The sequence below is a fragment of the Pseudonaja textilis genome, chromosome 4 (assembly GCF_049901715.1).
Source record: "Pseudonaja textilis isolate UNSWEBS1 chromosome 4, rPseTex1.2, whole genome shotgun sequence".
NCBI lineage: Eukaryota > Metazoa > Chordata > Lepidosauria > Squamata > Elapidae > Pseudonaja > Pseudonaja textilis.
In genome coordinates this window covers 52,738,462-52,758,157 of record NC_141993.1, presented here as the reverse complement: position 1 = coordinate 52,758,157, position 19,696 = coordinate 52,738,462, and the positions used below count along the sequence as shown (strand labels likewise).

The following is a 19,696-nucleotide window of genomic DNA, read 5'->3' as shown; positions in this document are numbered from 1 at the left end:
GCATTGGCAGTGTCTGCGTTTGTAAAAAAAAAAAATCAAATGAATAAAATGCAGTGTGCTGGTTTTTGTTACATAGTACACTCTGCCATTACTTTCATGATTCCCATATTTATACTATCCATCTTCTCTCAGTTATATTCCAGAATTCAGTGCACTTAGATACCTCCACCCTTATCCCCCACCCCAATCTCCCATTTGCGCAGTGAAGTTGCTTATGTGAAGATTTTTTTTTTGACATCACCTGAAGAAAACAACTGAAGTTACTTTAATTTTTATTTCAATTGATTTTCCTCTCCCTTCCTCACCTTTCAAATGCCAATTTGTACTATAACTGTATAGAGATGGTTTTAGACTTGTAAATAGTTTTGCATCTATTAGCACAGAGAAACCTGTCACAAATCTGCTCTCCTGCTCTCCTTTACTTTGTACACTTATGAAGCAGGAAGAGGAGGTAGTTATGTTTACAACAGATCTTTAAATTCCCTCTACATAGTAAGGGGGTGGGGGGGGACAATAAGTTTTAAAAAAATAAAACCTGGTTGTATTATTGCACATATTGTTTGCTTTTGTCAAAGCCAATTTTGGCAATCTTTTGTGGTGCTAAACTCAGCCTTGAAGTGCTACAAATACCCATTTGCTTAATTGACAAGCAAGTACATAGGAGCTGGAGGGACAGCAGTTGCTTTATTTTGTAATCCTAGAGGAATGTGGCTGGTTTTTCTACTTGATAATTTTAGAGGTGGAAATAAACATCAAGGCTGCAAATGTTTGACAAAGATTCACTCTTCACTTTTTTCCATTTGAAGACATTCACTTATTCACACTCTTGTTTTGTTTATGCAAGAGACGAAGTCTGTGCAGTTCCTTTTACAGTTGTAAACATCTAGAATAGAGACATTAATAAGCCCAGTGTAATCAAAACAGCAAGTACTGTATCAACAGTGGGGTTTTTTAAATAAAAAATGGCTCTCTTTATCTACTTGGAAAATATGCTGTCTTTTGGGAACAAAGGTGATTTTATGTGACTCTAAATTACTGTAACTGAATATTTTTATAGAGCCCTATAAGACAGTTCTGTGCATCTCCGTCTCAAAAGTAAGTCCTATTAAATTTTATTAGACTTACTTCCAAATAAGTGTTTTGAATTGCTGTCTTCGTGTAAGTCTCAAATTTTTAAAAGTGAGGTGTAAATAAATTATGTAAATAGGTATGCAGTCCTTATCTTAGATCAGTTTGCTCATCCAAGAACGTGTATACAAACAATTCTATGTAAGAAGCCAGTTCTAAATTGAATTAATTTTAGTAAAAATTGGCATGGGTAAAATTTGAAGCTCAGGAAACAACTGCCTTATTTGAATACTACTACTACTACTACTATACGAATAATAATAATAGCCTCTATTTTGTATAATCTTGTAATTTATTGAAAGACGGATGACAGATTAAGATCTCTAAATAGAACCTGACTGATTTGCAGTCTATTGACAAAGTTCTCAGACTTAAATTAGACAGAATAGACTGATACTTATCTATGCAAAACATTTCACTATATGAACCTATGGAATCCAGTAAATAATTTTCTTTATTCAGGTCAGAAGCACCTACAAACATATAGACCAGGGGTGTCAAACTCATGGCCCACAGGCCAGATGTGTCATGTGCTGGCCCTGCCTCTGCCTGGTTTAGCGAAGGGGGAAAAAGTCCTGATACGTCACGTGACAATGTCATGACAATGCGAGTTTGACACCCCTGATATAGACGTTCAACACTGAGCAAGTAAAGTAGGTATAAAATACTGTAGGTCATAAAAATATAGCACATTTAAAAGATGTAAAATAAGTAGGATTAGAACTAAACAATATTAATAATTTAATAATTATCTATTTTCTTTTATTTGCAGTTGGTGATCTCAAGATTCTGATTAAAAAATGGATTTTTGCAATTTGAACTTTGTTCTATAATGGTTAAGACTGTCATAAACTGTGATAGAAGCTTTTCGAATTTTAGTTTGGACAGATGTTAATGTTTAAAGTAAATTCTTTGCAGAATTAATACTGATAGGTACAATTATCCAAATGCCAATTAATTATCTTAACATAATGATCATAACACAGGTGGCTTTTTCCCTTAACAGGTACAAACTGAGTTTTGAACTGAAACCCTCTAGAATAATAATCCTGGGAAGTATGATACAATTGTTAAGTAGTATTTCAATTTACAATGTTCAGTGGTGCTGGGTCATTTAACTAGTTTTAATGCAACTCATTTCAGAAGTATTATCTTGCTGGAAAAAGGAATAATGCTCCAGATCATAGATGTTTAGATGATGGTATTGTAGGATGTGCTATGATTTTTGATGCTCCTGTTTATTTCTTTAGATTTTTTTATTTTATAAGCCACTTTGTGTCAATATACCAAATGAGTTTATATATTACCTTTTAAAATATCAGTTCACCAAACTAACATATAGTAGTGGCAGCCTATGCTAGGCCAACTGTTGTCTATCTCTGTGGTGCCAAGTAATAAGAAACATTTTTTCACATTTTTCCAGTTATCAAAAGTCAGGTGTGAATAAAAGGGAGTATTTGCCAGGGGAACAAATATGGCAGTTAGAGATGTGGAAAATTTTTAACTGAAACTCTGTGAGTTCAAAACAGACTGTTTTGAGGATTTTGGGAGTGTTTTAAATCCAAAGCACTTCCAAAATGCTTGAAACAGTAGTTTTACATATGAAATGGAAAAGTTGCAGTTTCACATGCAAATAATTTGAATCAAAACAGTTTGAGTGACCCGAGTGGCAGAAAGTATCTTAGCCTTGAATTTCAGACTGAGTACAGGAACACAGTGCTAAGTTTTTCCTTGCAAAATTACCAAGCTTTTATGTGCATACTGATATAAATTATGGTTCAACAAGAACTAATTTAACTTCATTTGAAGGTAATTCAGTATAGTATTTTGGCTATTGAACTGGGGCTGATATACACAATTTGCAAGGGAAAGAAATTTAATTGTAATATATTTAATAATATAAGTAAAATGCCTAGAAAAACTCAAATGGAACTCTTATAAATCAAAATCATTGGTCTTTAATAGGAATAAATAGAAAACGAAACACTTATTTAAAAATTGCCATTGTGCCTCTGTATAGCAATTTACAACAATCCACTTTTCAAAACTGAATCCTATAAACTGAAGTTAGATCAAGGATGGGTATTGGTCCTTAAAATATTTTTTCACACTTCTATCAAAAATAAAAGCTCACCATGATGAAACTAAGTTATTTGAACACAATGCATACTTTTCCCAGTAAATTGACCTAAACAAAAGTCATTCATTGCAGTTTGAATGTAAAATTGCTGCAAATAATTTCAAGTGCCTAACTGATTTTAGCCGATTTTCTAAGTGCTCATGTAAATAAGTATGCTAGAGCGATTTTCTTCCTAATGAAAATTTGACTTCTACCTCTAATTTATTTAAAAATACTTTCTGATATATATTTGAATGTAAGGATTCAGGCTTTTCAAGGCATTGAACATTTCTGGAAAATTCAACTATCCCTCATCATGTATATGATTCTTTCAGGTTAAAGAAATTCGGTCATCCCTTAGCAAACAGGAATCGCAAAAGGTCCAGAATTTAAATCAGAGAATGGTTAATAAACATGGATCTGATACCTGGGATATATTTTAAACTCAATCAAGAATTGTTAGATAACGTTGAATTCAGAAACTTCTAACATCTGTTACTTTAAACATTATGTGATTGGCATCCTTCTGTTTTGCACTCTCACACCCTATGCAAACACATGCCTATTTTAAGTATAGAACTGTCTAATGAATAGGGTTATTCACTGCTATCCTAAACTTAAAATATGTAGTCCAGTTATTGGAAGCTTAGTGCAGCCTTTGGGGTTTTGCAGTTAACTGCCAATTAATGTATGCCTTGCTCTGTTGGGGGAGGATTGAGTTTCCAAGGGCCAACTGTAGAACTTGGGGGTGGAGAAATAAGACAAAATTGTTAGAAGGTGGAACTGCCTTCTGGCTTAAATCAGTTAATCAGCCAGACTGCATACATAAATGAGGCTGTAGAGTATTTGCCATTCTGCTTATGTCTATTTCTACATATGTAGAGATTTGAGAACTGACTGGACAAGGTTTTGATTTAGCTTCAGAAAATTGATTCCTAATTAAGAATTTAGAGAGTTTGAGCATTCCCAGAAGCATCTCACTTTTTGGAGAGGCAATGCCCCATACCAAGACATTTCACTTCATCCTACTGACACTGTCTGGAGTCCTGATCTCTCTTGTAAAAACTGGTAAGTTGAATTTCTTTGTGGCCAACATTATAATTCAAATAGCATCTTTCCCTTTCCCTGAGCATTCTTAGAATTCTGAATTTCTTTTCTATATAGGCAATATATGGATAATTAACATGTTATAATTATAAAAACTTGGATGAGATTAAAATTTACATGTTTATGACAGTAAGGTTGTAATTAGTTTCAGTTTGGTCATCTGGAACATAATTCTTAAATGAGGGTGGAACTTAAATCTTTATTGATACAGTTAACTTGAGTGTGTTCAGAAAAAGTCATAAACACGGGACATGGTTTAATTTTAAACTGGGAATTATCATTCCATTTTAATGGAAGTTTTTAATTCTGTATGTGTGAAGATGAGTTTGCTGAAACGTAAAAAAGCGTTTGCTGAAACGTAAAAAAATTGTATGAGCCACATGTTAGTTTCTGTGACATTCTGCGAAGTTTTATCTCCACCTGGTTAGCAGAAAGAATTATGAATTTATGATAGCAGATATATTACAGGATGTTTAGTTTGAATAATAGATTGCAGAACTGATTTGTGGATGGGTTAATTTCTCCAATTTGCGCAGTATTATGAAATTATTCAAATATCAGTGAGATTCAGTATTATAAAATTTTATAGGAACAGATATTACTATAAAAAGTGTTAGTATGGCAGTATGTGCATGTCCCCGTCCTGGAAAATAAATGCAGAATAGAATCTACATTCAGATCTTAACCATGAACCGATACAACTGCTGAAAGCATTGAGGATACATAAAATATTCCTCCAAGCAAAATGAATACTCATGTTCAGAGACATAATGGGCTTTCTTTTAGTACTCTCTCTGTCCCTTGTTTCTCTCCCATTTGAAGTACGTAGTTCTCAGAGATTTCAGACAAAAAAATACATTCTTGCACTAATGTTTGAGATTACTTGGATTATTTGGTGGGAATCACACCTGGAATCTTCAAATAAAAGAATATGCATTGTACCACTGACCCATAGTCACTTGCCCCTTCTTGTGTACTAGAGAAGAATTTTGATGCAGACTTTGATTTCAAGGTTCTCCGTCCAGTGCAAAAAATTTACGCTGTGCAGATATTTCGGAAAATAAATGTTATTTTGATTACAAGTACAAGTGGGAGAAGAATGTGGAAGAGGTTTCAGAATATCATAATAAATATATATTAAGTGATGTATCTTTTTTTCTATCATTTGGATTCAAAACTTGGCAAATGTTAAGCTTTTCAGTTTTTTATTCAGCATTGTACATTTGTCTTGCTATTTTTAGAACTCTTAAAAGTTGGATAGTTTCCTATTAAACATCAGAGAAGATGAATCTCTGCTTTTCACATAAGAAATTACACAAAAAACTCATTTCTGTAAAATTATGACATTATTCAAAACAGAACAAAGTTGTTTGCAAACTGTTTCTTAAATATTTGATAATGATATGATAATAAATGCGTGCCAGTAGTAGTTAAGGCATTGAACTAGAAACCATGAGACTGAATTTAGTCCCATTTTAGACATAAACTATTTTAGACATAAACGTTGCATAATTTTTTCAGTCATTTTTTCTCAGCCTTTGGAAGGAGGCAATGGTTAATCACGTCTGAAAAACCTTGCCAAGAAAACTGCAGGGACTTGCCCAGGCAGTCTCTGAGAATTGGACACTAGCAGAAGAAAAAAAAATGAATGAGGATGATTTACTTTTGATGTAATAAAATTTAAAAGACACTCAAGAAGAAAATTCGTTACTGTTAAAAGAAAAGTCACGCTGATTCACTCTCAACTCCCGCCAGAGGAAAATAATCATGAATTTTCTTTGCAACAATATGGGCATCACTTGTCATTGCCTTCATTCAGGATGCTTTTTAACTAGCTGACAGCCTTTATATTTACCGGTGGTCTTTTGACCAAGTATAAGTCCTTTCTTAGCTTCTAAACCCAATCAAGATAAACCAGGAGTTGGAAATTAGTAATCAAAGGTATTTTTTGTGAAATTGTAGGCTGAAATATGCGTAATGGATCTTAAAATTATCTAAGAAAAAACAGATCAAGCTAATCTGGCAAGTGTTGCTTTTTATAAATCTGGGTTAACTTCTGGCAAGCAACTGCATTGTTTTCAAGATACTTACGCTGATCGCTTTATGATCTGCTCTACAATTTTTCCTGCATGCTGTTGGTTTTAATACTGCATACAAAATTCCAAAGCCAAATGGAAAATATTTGTAGGGGGATAAATTAACGTGTCTAGTTTTTCTGTTTTATTTTGGTCATGCAGCATTTGAATATAGTAATATAATTAGCATGCATTTACCAACTGGCTTGTTTTTAACTAATTTCAATTCATGTGCACTTGTAACTGAAGCTTACAACCTAGTGCACATCTGCAGGGAGTTCTGAACAATGATCAGTAGCAATGATCAGTTTGATTAGGTTATACAGATAGTCCTTTACTTACAACAGTTCATTTAGTGACCGTTTAAAGTTACAATGGCCCTGAAAAAAGTGACTTATTACCATTTTCACACTCATGGTCACGTGATTTAAATTCAGATGCTTGACAACTGACTCACATTTATATGGTTGCAGTGTCCCAGACTTTGGTAACCTTCTGACAAGCAAAGTCAAACAGGAAACCAGATTCACTTAACTATGTTACTAATTTAAGAACTGCAGTGATTCACTTAACAAATCTGGCAAGAAAAGTTGTAAAACTGAGCAAAACTCAACAAATTTCTCAGCAACATAACTTTTGGGTTCAAATGTGGTTGTAAGTTGAGGACTACCTGTATAGTATGCATTATGGAGATGACTTTTTGCCCATTGTGTTTTGATGCTTGTTTGTTTTTTCAAATGAACTTTTCCAGCTTGGTTGTGTGGGGCGGCAAGGGGGAATGCTGCCGAGCTCAAACAGAATGATGAAAAGGGTAGGGCCAGCATGGTGGTATGCCTAGATGGTCATTATAGACAGGCTTCTTGTAAACAAGTTTTGTTTAACGTTCAGCTCTGCTGACCCAGGACTCAGAACTGCACCACAGTCTTCCCTTGTGCCTCTGAAGAAGGGTTTCATTCATCCACACACTGGCCACATGCCCATGATGGCTACCAGGATCCAGACAACCCACTGTTAGTTTCCAAGAGCATTTTGGTCCCTGATTTTCTCTGTCGATTGCTCAGCTTTCAAAAGCAGAGTCATCCAAGCTGAGCAAGAAGATATTCCTGTTAGCCCCAAAGGAAACATGGAAGCAGTTGAGTCAAGGGTCTGTGCGGTTTTTTCCTCGCTCGATCACAAGTTTATAAAGAGAAAGCAAATAATAAAATAATAGTTGTATTATCCATTTTCTTTCGGCTAATAAAGGCTAGCTTGAAGTAAACAGGCTTAGTGCTGCTTGAAAATAAGTGAGCTTAATGTGTGCAGAGAGTTCTGTTCTTGATTCCGAGAAGACACAATCCCAATTCCCATTGTGACCTTCTGAGCAAAAGTTCACTTTTTGTATATTTGTATATATTGTATATTTAAATTCAGCAGACCTATTTTTTCCTAACTACCATAGCCACTTTTTTCCTATATCAGTAAAGCTGAAGAAAGCTAAAAATAATTCAAAACACACTGCATTAAAACAGTATTGCTATTTTGGTTATTTCGAATTCCTGCCTAACATTCAAATAAGGAGACAATCCTATATCAGAAATTTTAGTGGGATGGAGATGACCAATTCCATATCGTAAATTTTATAGCTGCCAATATTTCAACCTCTGAAGGGACCTGATGGTTTCCAGGTGCTCTGCATAGCCCAACAAAATTGTTTTGCTCCCGTCTTTTCTTCCAGGGCAGGATTGTCTCCCTCAGGTTCTAATAAGATGATCTATTAGGGCTGGGGTTTGTTTCATGTTTTTTGTCTGCCTTCCAGTCATTATTGACTCTTGGTAACTGCCTGGACGAATCCATGCCATTGTTCTTGGCAAAATTTTCAAAAACACTTTTGCCCCTTCCTCCTCCTGCGGACTGAGGGGAAAAAATATCACAAGGTCACCCAGTTGTGCCTGAATCAGGAGAAGAACTCATTAGCCTTCCAGTTTCTAATCCAGCTGCTTTAATCAGTACACCAAACTGGTTTAATCAAACAAGGCATCCAAATGATGGTTTCTTACATTTCTTTAAAGTTTGCCCTTTGAAGTGTAGCTTTTATCATCCAATTCTACAAATATTTCAAGGACCATATATCAATTTTGATTAAGTGGAGCAGGATGGAGTGGAGCAGTGGGTGGAGCAGATAATAAGGAAAGTTGTCCAATTCACCCTTGTTTGTTTGCTTAGAAGTTCGCAAGAACAGTTGGGAAAAAAAACTGTCAGCACATTACTTATGAGTCTTACTAGATGGACTGGGATATATTCCTAGGCCAGTGTATATATACAGTAACTCTAAATTTAGTAAGAAACATATTACTCAATGGGCTGACCTTCCAACCACAAACACCCCCCACCCTCCACCCCCATTGCCCCTACTCAGTAAAACCATTCTCGAGAGCAAGCTTTTGTATGAAATGTTTAGCTAAATTATTCACCTAATGCAATCTTCTGTGTGAATTTCAGTGTGAATTCCATTAAGCTTATTCCTAAGTAAGAAAGCAATAAAATGCATCTTTATTAAGCAGCAGAGGAAGAATTTCCTCACTTCTCTCTCTCTCTCCAATTACGATCATTGGCGCACAATATAGAAACAAACTGCCATCTGGAAAAACATAGTTATAATTTGTGCTTCATGTTGCATGCATCAGCATAGTTAGGCCTTTTCACCTATGAAGTTGTTCTGGACTGCTCTTCATTATTTAAGCAAATACACTTATGAGGTGCTGATGCAAAAGGAATTGCCTGCCCTAAAATATTGGGGGGAGTGGGGAGCTGAGGGCTGGAGATTATAACAATTTTATCATTTTTACAATTACATGACTGGATTTGCCCTTAAACATAAGAGAAAAGCCCTAAGCAATGTATAAGATATAAAAATTGCAAAGCGAAACAAAATGAAATGAAAAACGTTCATTAGAATAGAATTGCTGGTGGAGTTATCGACTGAGGCATGGGAAGACCAACATAAGGTAGCTTTTTAAAAATATTTCTAAAATACATCAACAATGAAGCTTGATACACTGCAGAAAATAGGTTCTTTCAAAACACAAGGCCACAATTCCTTCACACCACCTCCAAGTGGCCATTCATTGGTAGTGACATAGAGAAACAAGTCCTTCTTGACCATCATACCTACTCCAGTGACTAGGTAACTAGAAGGGCTGCATAATTTTGAAGAGATCTTTTTGGCATGTCCATATATCTATGTAAATTCAGGCTGGCCAGAGCAAAGTCCTGCATATCGGCCATCTTGCTAGGATAGATTGAAGTATAGCCATGGTGGCTTTCAGAAAGGAAATCTTCTTTCCCAACAATTATTTGTACTATCAAAGTAGACTTTTTGCTAGAGAACTTTTATATCATAACAACTGAAAGTGGATTGTGTTTTAGTATCATGTTAAGCAAGTCCTAAAAAAATAGGACAATGATTTGGTCCTTCCTTCCTTCCTTCCTTCCTTCCTTCCTCCCTCCCTCCCTCCCTCTTGTTTGGTGCAATTCTATTGATCGACTAATGTAACCCTATGGAAGGATTGGTTTATCTATAAAAATATGCACCCACCACCACCACCACCACAAATCGAGGCTGTGTTCCTGCTTTGTTGATGTTCCTTGGCTACTCCTGCAGTCCTTTGGTCCAGGCCTTTTTTTACATAGGTTTTGTTGTATGATAAACTGAGGGGTGGTTCCAGTTTACAGCTGGGTGTGATATTTCCACTGCTTCAACAGGGCCCTGTAGAATGTCTCCAGTTCTTGCTAGGGCCTCTGTTTCAAGCTGTCTAACAAAACGAGCTTTGATTCCTGCCTTCTGGGTCTACCCATATATAAACACAAATGGCTTTTCACTTTCTCCAGGGAAGCTTAGAGGGGGAATGGACATGAATTGCAGCATCAAAGAAAATGTAATTTTCTTAGAACCTCACCTCATAATTGCAAAGGGGGAGGAGACTCTGCCCCCAGTCTTCCTTAGTCCAGCAGTTTGTCACCTGCCTTGATTGGCAGTCGAACTGCTGTATCAAAGGCAAGCTTCCATTGCAAGGAGTGGGAGAGAATGTAAGGGTAGATGTTTCATTAAGCGCACCACTGTACTCGGTGCTTGCCATCTCTATGGGCCAGCTGGTTTTCCTTTGCATTTTTTTTTCTAATGAGCTTTTTCAAACTGTACATTATCAGCAAACAGAGGCTTTCAGAGGGCAAATCAAATCAAATGAAATATATCTAATATAGCAAATCAAAAGCTATGGGGACAAAGCTCCATGACCTTTTGCATGGAGATACATCAGATTTCTTAAGTTCTTTGGAGAATTGAAGCAGCATTGAACAAGAACTGGACATGTTATTAGAAATTTGTGTCACACTCTCTTTGGTTTCATTTGAGTTCTCCAAGATGGCATAGACCAGACAGGATTAGCACAGCCAATAAAGAAACACTATAGGCCATTAAGGGTTTGTGTTCAGAAATCCTGCAGTGAAAATTGATTCCCGCTGCAGATGCCTGAACTGAGATTGAAGTTGTTATCTACAATGGCCATTCCTGAAAATGTTGCCAACTGTGCCCAGCCTGATACCTTCCAAAATGTTTGATTTCAGTTCCCAGCAGGAAGGGCTAATACAAGCATTGCCTTTTGTCTTTTTGGTGCAAAATATAATAAAAACTATGTTTTTAGCCTCAAAATAAAAGTAGTCCCCAGCTAATGACCACATTCCAGTTGCTAACCATCTGAATTTTGATCACATGATCACAGGGATGCTGCAATGCTCATTAGCATGAGGACCAGTTGAAAGTCACTATAATATATTATTCCCAGAAGTGTTCAATGCTGCAAATGGCATTTTGCCCATTTATTCTGCCTCTCCACAGAGCTCTATTTCCCTGTTTTTCCAGTGCAATTGTTACTTAAAATACCTTTTTCCAGCATATATGTCCATATCATTTGTAAGTAGAAATATGCATTTTTCCTACCATGTGTATGTCGTGTAATCAGTTAACACATATAATGAAGCCTTATGTGGCTATTTAATGTGTTTTCTTAGAAACTCAGATAAGCCTCCTCGGGAGGATAGTCAGTAAAGTGTCTACCGGTAGCAAACTGTCTGAAAAGATGACAAACTCTGGCAACAAATGATACATACCCAGAGCCACAATATTTTTTAGTTTTTGTACGTATTTGTTTTAACATTTCAGTTTACAGGCCCCTGTTTAGGTGTTCTTAATTATTCCATTATAAGAATTATTTTCAAATTTGCTATTAATTGCAGCATGTGCTCACAAAAAAAATGAAAAGTATTTCTTTAATATGATGCCTATTTTTATTGGCCTTTGTTCGGATGGGGAAGATATTTTCAAAATTGTTTGAATCAGATGCCTCAATCTAATCTCACATATACATTTGATAGTTTCCAGTTTATATATCCTTAGTTGTCTTCCACATGCTATCTAAAATTTTAACTAAATGTAGCTGTGGATTTTAAAAACCACTCTGGTTTCATGCCTTCTGAGGCTGACAAGCAAAGTTGAGAAAGTCTACATTGGGGGGCGGGGGGACCGGATGGGGGGTGGGGGTGGGGGCTTGTGCAGGCAAAACAGAATAATGACCAGAATTCACTCCTCCTCTGCTTGGGCAAACCAAGATACTAAGATGAACCAAAGAGGAAAACCTGGAATTTGGTCTCATTCCGCTGATCCCTGAAAAGGTTAAGAAATTCATCCTTCCCATTTTAAAGAAGATTTTTTTATTATTGCTTTCCAGTTAACAAATATTTATTTTATAAAGTTGCAAGGTATTATTTATTACATAGATTACTGTTTAATTGTTAAAAACAAATCTCTTTGTTTGCTAATTCTAATCTCCTGAAATAGTCCACATGTGCTAAAAAATTAAGATTTAAAACCAAAAGATATGGAAATTTAAAGGAAATACAAATTCTAGAAAATATAATTGGATTGTTCAAAAATCCATTTCAAGCAGACTTGAGCACCAGCCATGTTTTCCACTTCAAATCTCTCTTCTATTTCTAGCCTTCTTGCCTATGAAAAAAAAAAAATCATTTGCACACCAGCTGCTGAGTTACTTCTAACCAGCAGAGGGCAGTGCTCTCTATTTTTTGCAGCAGTTGGTGTTGGAAGATGTTTTTGAGGTACAGCACTACTGATTGTGGCTTAAGACTGACTGGCAGAGCAAATTTTCTGGCTTTTTTTTGTTGTTGTTGTTTGTTTGTTTTAATCCAGTGAAAGCCTCCTGAGCAGAGTCCTCCCATGGTCCTTTTTCTGTAGCTGTGCTACTAGGGCTGCTAAAGGAGACATTTTACCTTACGAAAGTATTCTTTTAGAGAAGACCTTATTCTCTTGGAGAAATTCAGAAAAACTTCTTAGTTTGTCTGCTTATTAATGCTCAGCTGTACTGGCACTTTTTAGCACAGCTTTTAGCCAAAAGATTAAACGGTTTGTTTGTTTGTTTTGTTTTCCCCAGCAGAATATTCACAAGGACCTATCCCAACATTGTGGAATGATCCACCAGAGCTTCCATCAGGCGGGGGAGCTTCAGAAACCACCCCTCCTGCCCGCTTCTCAGATTCTACAGGATTCCCATCATACACATCTGATTATGAACTGGAGGACACAACCCATTTCCACCAGCTGGAGAATGACAATGGTATCTGTCCTTGGCAGTGAGGCTGATTATTGGGAGGGTCCTAGTGACATCTTGTCAGGCCTTCTAATGAAGGGTGGCAGAACTTACAGACACCCCCCCCCTCAGGCTACGTGCCCATCAAGGAAAGAATGAAACCATGTGTTATTTTTGAGTGGGTCCTGAATATAATATAGCACTTTTCTTTTCCACTGGTTGGCTACTATACATAAAGAGGCCTGGCTGGCTATATCAATCCAATGGGATTTTTTAGGATCATTTTTGTTCCTCTATTACAATTAAGTTTACAATAGTTTAAGGCAGTGGCCCCCAACCTTTTGGGTATCAGGGATCGGCTCCATGGAGAGAGGTTTTTCTGCAGAGCAGAGGGGGGCATGGTCATCCCATGGATGTGGCTTCACTTGTTTGCACGGCCCAGTTTCTGGCATGCTGCAGACCAGTGCCAGTCCAAGGCTGGAGGTTGGGGACCCCTGGTTTAAGGGAGTGAGTTAAAGGGAGAAAACTGTTTCCAGGCATTTCTGTACTAGAAGCAAATTGCACGTAACTTTTAATTGATGGGATGCAGGAAGCAATAGGTTCATTTGCAACCAGTCTTGAGATATCCTGGCTTGCAAAGAACAATGGGACCCAACCTGAGGTAAAGCTGGACTTCAGTTGTGCTAGTGGAAGTCTGGTCAGGGGGTACCCAAACTGATTGGTTGTGTTTCCTTCCCATCAGCAAGGAGTACTGCTTATGGCAAATGTGCACCTGATATCTTAGAACAGGGGTAGCCAACTTTTTGGACCCCAGGGACCACCAAACTCATAATTCTAAATTCCGCAGACCAAAGACCTTGGGCAAATTTCCCCAAAAATCTGCAGGAAAATTCCCCACTCCATTTTCCTACTGATCAATCATTCTTTTTTTTTTTTTTTTGTAAATTTTATTTGAGTTTTCACAAAAAGAAAAGAAATACAAATAAAACATCTTTTTTGAAAGCAGCATAATCCCGGGTTACATTTCTTCGTACAGACGCAAATTCAGGTTCATGCCCATTTTTATATTCTATTCCATATCTTATTACAATTTTACATTTTCTACATGGCTTCTCCCCTCTTTTAATTTCCTCAATTTTATTATATTTATTTCATCTCAATTCAAATCATTATATTTATATTTTTTGTCTGTCCTGTTTCAATTGTCTATTATCTTTTCTCATTAAACAAAATTTCTCCTGTAGTTACTGATTGGTGTATGACGCCTTTATATCTTTCCCCTAAAGTTATAACACTCAATATAATACATAACTTCCATTCGGATTCTGCTTGGTACATTCTTAAACTACACACAGTATTCTTAAAAAGAAAAAGAAAAAATTATAAATGTATATAATTAAAACAACATTCCATTCCAATTCAATTCTATCATTAATATTGATATTCATTAAGGTCTTAACATTTTTCACGTTACTTTTCAATTAAATATCATACTTCTATGGGAACAATTATAAACTTTCCATAGTTAATTTCCCCCCCCTTCACTTATATAAAACATTGTTCCCGTTCCTTCCTAATTCAATTTTCTCATTTATTTTATTTCATTTACTTTATTCACAAACATTTCACTAAATTACACTGTTTTATCCCTCATCCTAATCATATGTTGTTTACGATTTTCTAAAGTTATTTCTATTACAAATATAACAATACAATCTTATGTAACTTTACAGAATCCCCTTTTCAGTTAAATTTTCACCCATTATCTCTAAATAGGTCCTGTTTCTCTATATCTTGTTCCGGTCCTTTGTAATTTCTTTTCCTTTCCTTCTTCCCTCTCTTCTTCTCTCTCCCCTTTTTACCCCCTTGTCTCTCTACCTCTGTTTCTCTCTTCTGTATTCTCCTTTTCTGTTGCTTTCCAGTATTATACTTATTTTTTAAATTATTTTTCTTTTCTTTGGTTGTTTTTTTAAGTCTTAAATTCCCCTTTCCTTTTTCTTCCCCACATAGAATTACTTGTTCATTAAAGATGGCTTCTTCTCTGTCCCAGTCTTTTTGTTTTGCAGTCTTTTCTTGTTGTTTCTCATAGTTCCAGATCTCCATTTCTAGGAATTGAAAAAGAAGCCAAAAGAACCCTTCCCTTCTTGTGCATCTTCTTTGTACTTTTTAAGTTCCATTTTCAATTCATCCAAAAGTGATGCCATTCTAGAAATTTTTAAATAACCACCCGATTGATTTTAATCATTCAAATATAATAACCAAAAATTCAAAAGTCACCAGGTAATTCAAATACACGCAAGCTGTTTCTTTTTGCTCTTTCTTTTTTTTCCCCGCTTTCTCTTCCTGGGGTTACTATTTAGTTGCAAAGTTTCAGTTAAAAGGTATCTTTTAGAAGTCTTTACTGAAATTTTACTTTAGATCCTTTTAAAGTCCAGGCAGTCTCCTCCCTCTTCCAGATCCTGCCCTTATTCTTTTTCTCTCCCTTCCTGCTTATAGAAGAACGTTTTTAATGTCCAGAAACCTTTATTGTCCCTTTGGCATTTAGTTATATTTTCAGCTTAATTGCCTATTGATGCCAAAGTGGATTTTTCCAATTTCTTATTTAGGTCTCTTAGTTGTCAATATAAGGAAGGAGAGAGAAGAAGAAAAAAAACCCAAACCTTTCCCTTTTCCCTTTCGCTGCTTCCAACTCTTCTTTGGGAGCGATGTTATTTCTTGTAAAATTTAAATTCCAGGGTACCTTAGTTGTTGCTTTTTCAACTTAGCCTGGTCAGCCAAAACTTTCACTTCTTATCTTCCCCCTGCACGTTCTTTTCCGGTTGAGTTCTTCTTTGAGGTGGCCATTTCTGACCACCGCTCCTACTGCCTTCGGGAAAGGGAGTAATGGCCAGCTGAGGAGGAGAGATGCAGCTCTCCTCGACCCTGCTGGTGGTCTCCCCACTCTTCACCACCTCTACAGGGGGGCTTAGCCCAGAAACCGGCCGGCGAGCCCAGGCAGAAACCGCGCACAATCGCGGATTCCTGTCTGTCGCCGAAGCCCTTCAAACCAGAAGTCCTGATCATTTTTAAAGTATTGGCCTTCCCATGTTGATCAGGGTTGTCTGCAGAGGGGATCAAAAGGGCATAACCATATGATCACACTCTTTAATATGTATCATGGGCATCCTTTACAGAGGGAGCAATGATTCCCTATCCAGGACAGCAGTTGCTTAGCTTTTTAGCTCTAACAAGGATCACCTGGTGGTGACCCAGGACTGGGAATGTAACATACTAGCCTGGAGCTTTTATTCTCTTCCTGCAGCTGTGGTTTTAGGCATAATCTACCAAAATAATTATATTGGCCTTTGAGTGTATCTCATTTTTAACTAATTTATTATTGCATTGTTTGCTGAATATGCCAATCCAAGTGCTCTTCTTTCTTTCATCTCATCTGCAGAGTCTCTGGGTCCTGGGGCTATCGGTGCCATAGTGATTGCTGCTCTGCTGGGAACGTCTGTGATTGTGGCCTTGATTGTTATCACTCTACGAAAATGTTCTTCTTCCTAAAATTAATAAAAAGTGCTTTCCTCCCCAAGTATACTCTTGTTGAACCTTCCTCTTTCCTCCATGCTTGCATGTTTTGGGAGAGAATAGGAAGAACAAAGGTACACCTGCATTTCAGAGGCCAACCTGTCCTCAAGCCACCTTGCACCACGGCCATGATGCTTTTCCTTTCATACAAAAGACCTTGAAAATTCCTAAAATGTCTAATAATTGCAGTTGGATGTTGGGTGGGAAGTACATCTAGGCTGACCGAGAAGCTGCTACAAGCATCAAGTTCCTGACAAGACAACGCTTGCACCACCAAATATGAAGCCCATACATTACTGAAAGGCCACACTACGTTCATGCATGCACTTAAAGGCACATATTAAAAATGACTGTGAAGGCTTGATTGCGAAAGCAAAAGTAAAATTATAACCAGCAGCTTAGCTTTTGATTCCTGAAATACTAGTGCTAGGGAGTAAGAACAAGCTGTTCTGTATTTATTTTCAGATGGCCTGATTTTATATTCTGTTATAATTAAACAAGCCTTTTCCCCCTAAATACGATGTTTGCCCTGAGTTTCTTTTAAAGCAGACAAGTTACGTTTTCTTAACATTGGATATAATTTTGGGGGGAAGGTGAGGAACACAAAGGTTAATATGTGTGTGTGTGTGTGTGTGTGTGTGTGTTTTCTGAGGTTTTCGTGGGTATTTGTATGTGGATCTTTGGTTATTCGGGTTTTCTCCCGCGTAAAATTGGAAGTATCTTGGCAACGTTTCGACGAAATTTCATTCGTCATCTTCAGGCTTGTGTCTTCGGCTTTGTGCTTCTCGGAGTAAGAAGCACTTTTACTCCGAGAAGCACAAGGCCGAAGACAGAAACCTGAAGATGATGACTGAGATTTCATCAAAATGTTGCCAAGATACTTCCAATTTTACGCGGGAGAAAACCCGAATAACCAAAGATCCACACACATGTTTTCTTAAGTTTTCGCAGGTACTTACATGTATGGTATTCAACTTTTTTCGGGTATTTTCCCCACATTATAGTTCTGCTTTTAAAGTTGTAGCAACGTTTTGGCAGAATCTCATCTGCCATCATCAGGCTTCTGTATAATGTTCGTCTGTGAGTCAGACTTTCACAGCCGTTTCTGTTTTAAATTTGATGCTAGCCTACTGCTGTGCCAGAATGGTTTTTTCTCCATCCTGATTGGTTGAGTGTCTTGGTCTGTGTTTATTGGTCTTGAAGTTTGCTGTGTTCTGCTTGATTGGTGTTTCTAATATCTTCTGTCTATTTTGTATCTTTTTTTGTCTTGACTGGCTGGCAACATTATGTTTCCTGTATTGGAGGCTTTTAGTGCGGCTTGGCTCTGAGTAAACGGACGGCTATCATTTATTAGGAAGCTAGGTTTCATGTGGGTGCCTGGTTGAGGTTGTTTGAGCTGGAGGTATCAGGGGAAGTCTGTTTGTGCCCAGGTGTTTGCCTGGCTTGTGGTGTGGAGATTTTTTTGTTTGAGAGTGCAGGCTTCCAGATAATTGACAGTCTGGTGGAGTTATCTCTTCTATTCATGCTTTTAGGTCTTTTTTCAATCTCTAAAGCCAAGCCACACTAAAAGGTACAGGAAACACAATGTTGCCAGCCAATCAAGACAAAAAAAGCTACAAAACAGACAGATATTAGAAACACCAATCAAGCAGAACACAGCAAACTCCAAGACCAATAAATGCAGACCAAGACTCCCAACCAATCAAGATGAAGAAAAAAACATTCTGGCACAGCAGTAGGCTAGCACCAAATTTAAAACAGAAACGGCTGTGAAAGTCTGACTCACAGACGAACACTATACAGAAGCCTGATGATGGCAGATGAGATTCTGCCGAAACATTGCTACAACTTTAAAAGCACAACTATAATGACGTGGGAAAATAACCGAACAAAGCTGACCACACACACACACACACACACACACATATATGTATGTATATATGTGTGTGTATATGTGTATACACACACACACAAACTTTTACTTTGTGTAGAACATCATTTGTTGCATGCCCTTATGAACATGCACTTCTATTTATTTGACCGATAATATATGACAGAGTGGTGCAGCTAATATAAAAAGTGAAACTCTACTCCCATCTCTCAAATGGTTAATTTGGTTTGGGAGTTAATTGTGAAATTAGGTATTATCCCAGGCTTAGTTGTGTCAAAGGGTACTTGATTACTGGCTTGTGAGGTTAGAACCACACTAGCCATTCCTATGGAGCCACTTAAGATCACCTTTTGCACAATTTTCTTTGGTAGAGTTAAAAAGGAAGTTGAAACTTTCCAGTGGTAGATTTGGCCAAAAACCTCCTTAAACTGTATACTCTATTAGATTATCTAACCTAAAGTGAGCTCTTCTTTCCATTTACAAAGAACTTTCTCTGCCAGGAATAATTATCTGTGCTTCCTTAGACATTGGAATAGCTTCTCAGAGTATTCAATCTTAAATTGTTTGTAAAGTATGTTGACTTGGATCACAATTGTTGGGTCTCTGAATTTTCCCCAGTTCTAGCCAGCCTGATTAATTGCCATGAATTCTGGGATTTATAGCTGAACACCCAGAGAATCATAGGTTCCTTTATTCTTTCTCTAAAGTATTAATATATCACATATATTAATATATCTCATATTTATTCATATATGACAAAAGATTCTTTGAAAGATGGCTTTCTTCTATTGCTTACAGGATTCTTCCCAAACCTGACCCCTATGAACGTCTGTGGGGCTAAGCTTCCATGAAGTCCAGCTAACATTACCAGATCGTCCATTTATAAAGACGTAATTGCTCAACTTATTATAGGAACTTATTTGTACATTGCTACAATTTTTAGATATTTTCATGTTTTTATACAATCTTATCTCCTTTATTATTTTGCAAGTAAATTACTCAAAGGCACAGCAATGGTACAAGCAAAACATGATTGGTATTAGATTAAAATTGTGAGGCAGGACTGGACGCTTTCCCTTCAAAACTCAACCACTTTGGTGTTTTTAGACATGTATCAGTATAGCTCAAGAAAAAAAGTTACCTTAAATGCAATTTGGAAAACTAATTT

At 36.9% G+C, this 19,696-nt stretch overlaps 1 protein-coding gene across 1 annotated transcript; it reads left to right on the top strand.

The window, feature by feature from the left end:
* The first annotated feature begins 4,097 nt into the window (after positions 1-4,097).
* Positions 4,098-16,644, top strand: SNORC (secondary ossification center associated regulator of chondrocyte maturation). The gene is made up of 3 exons (XM_026701326.2): positions 4,098-4,315; positions 12,912-13,094; positions 16,504-16,644. Exons 1-3 carry the CDS (start codon positions 4,243-4,245, stop codon positions 16,611-16,613), a joined length of 366 nt encoding a protein of 121 aa, XP_026557111.1. The 5' UTR covers positions 4,098-4,242; the 3' UTR covers positions 16,614-16,644.
* The last annotated feature ends 3,052 nt before the right edge of the window (positions 16,645-19,696 follow it).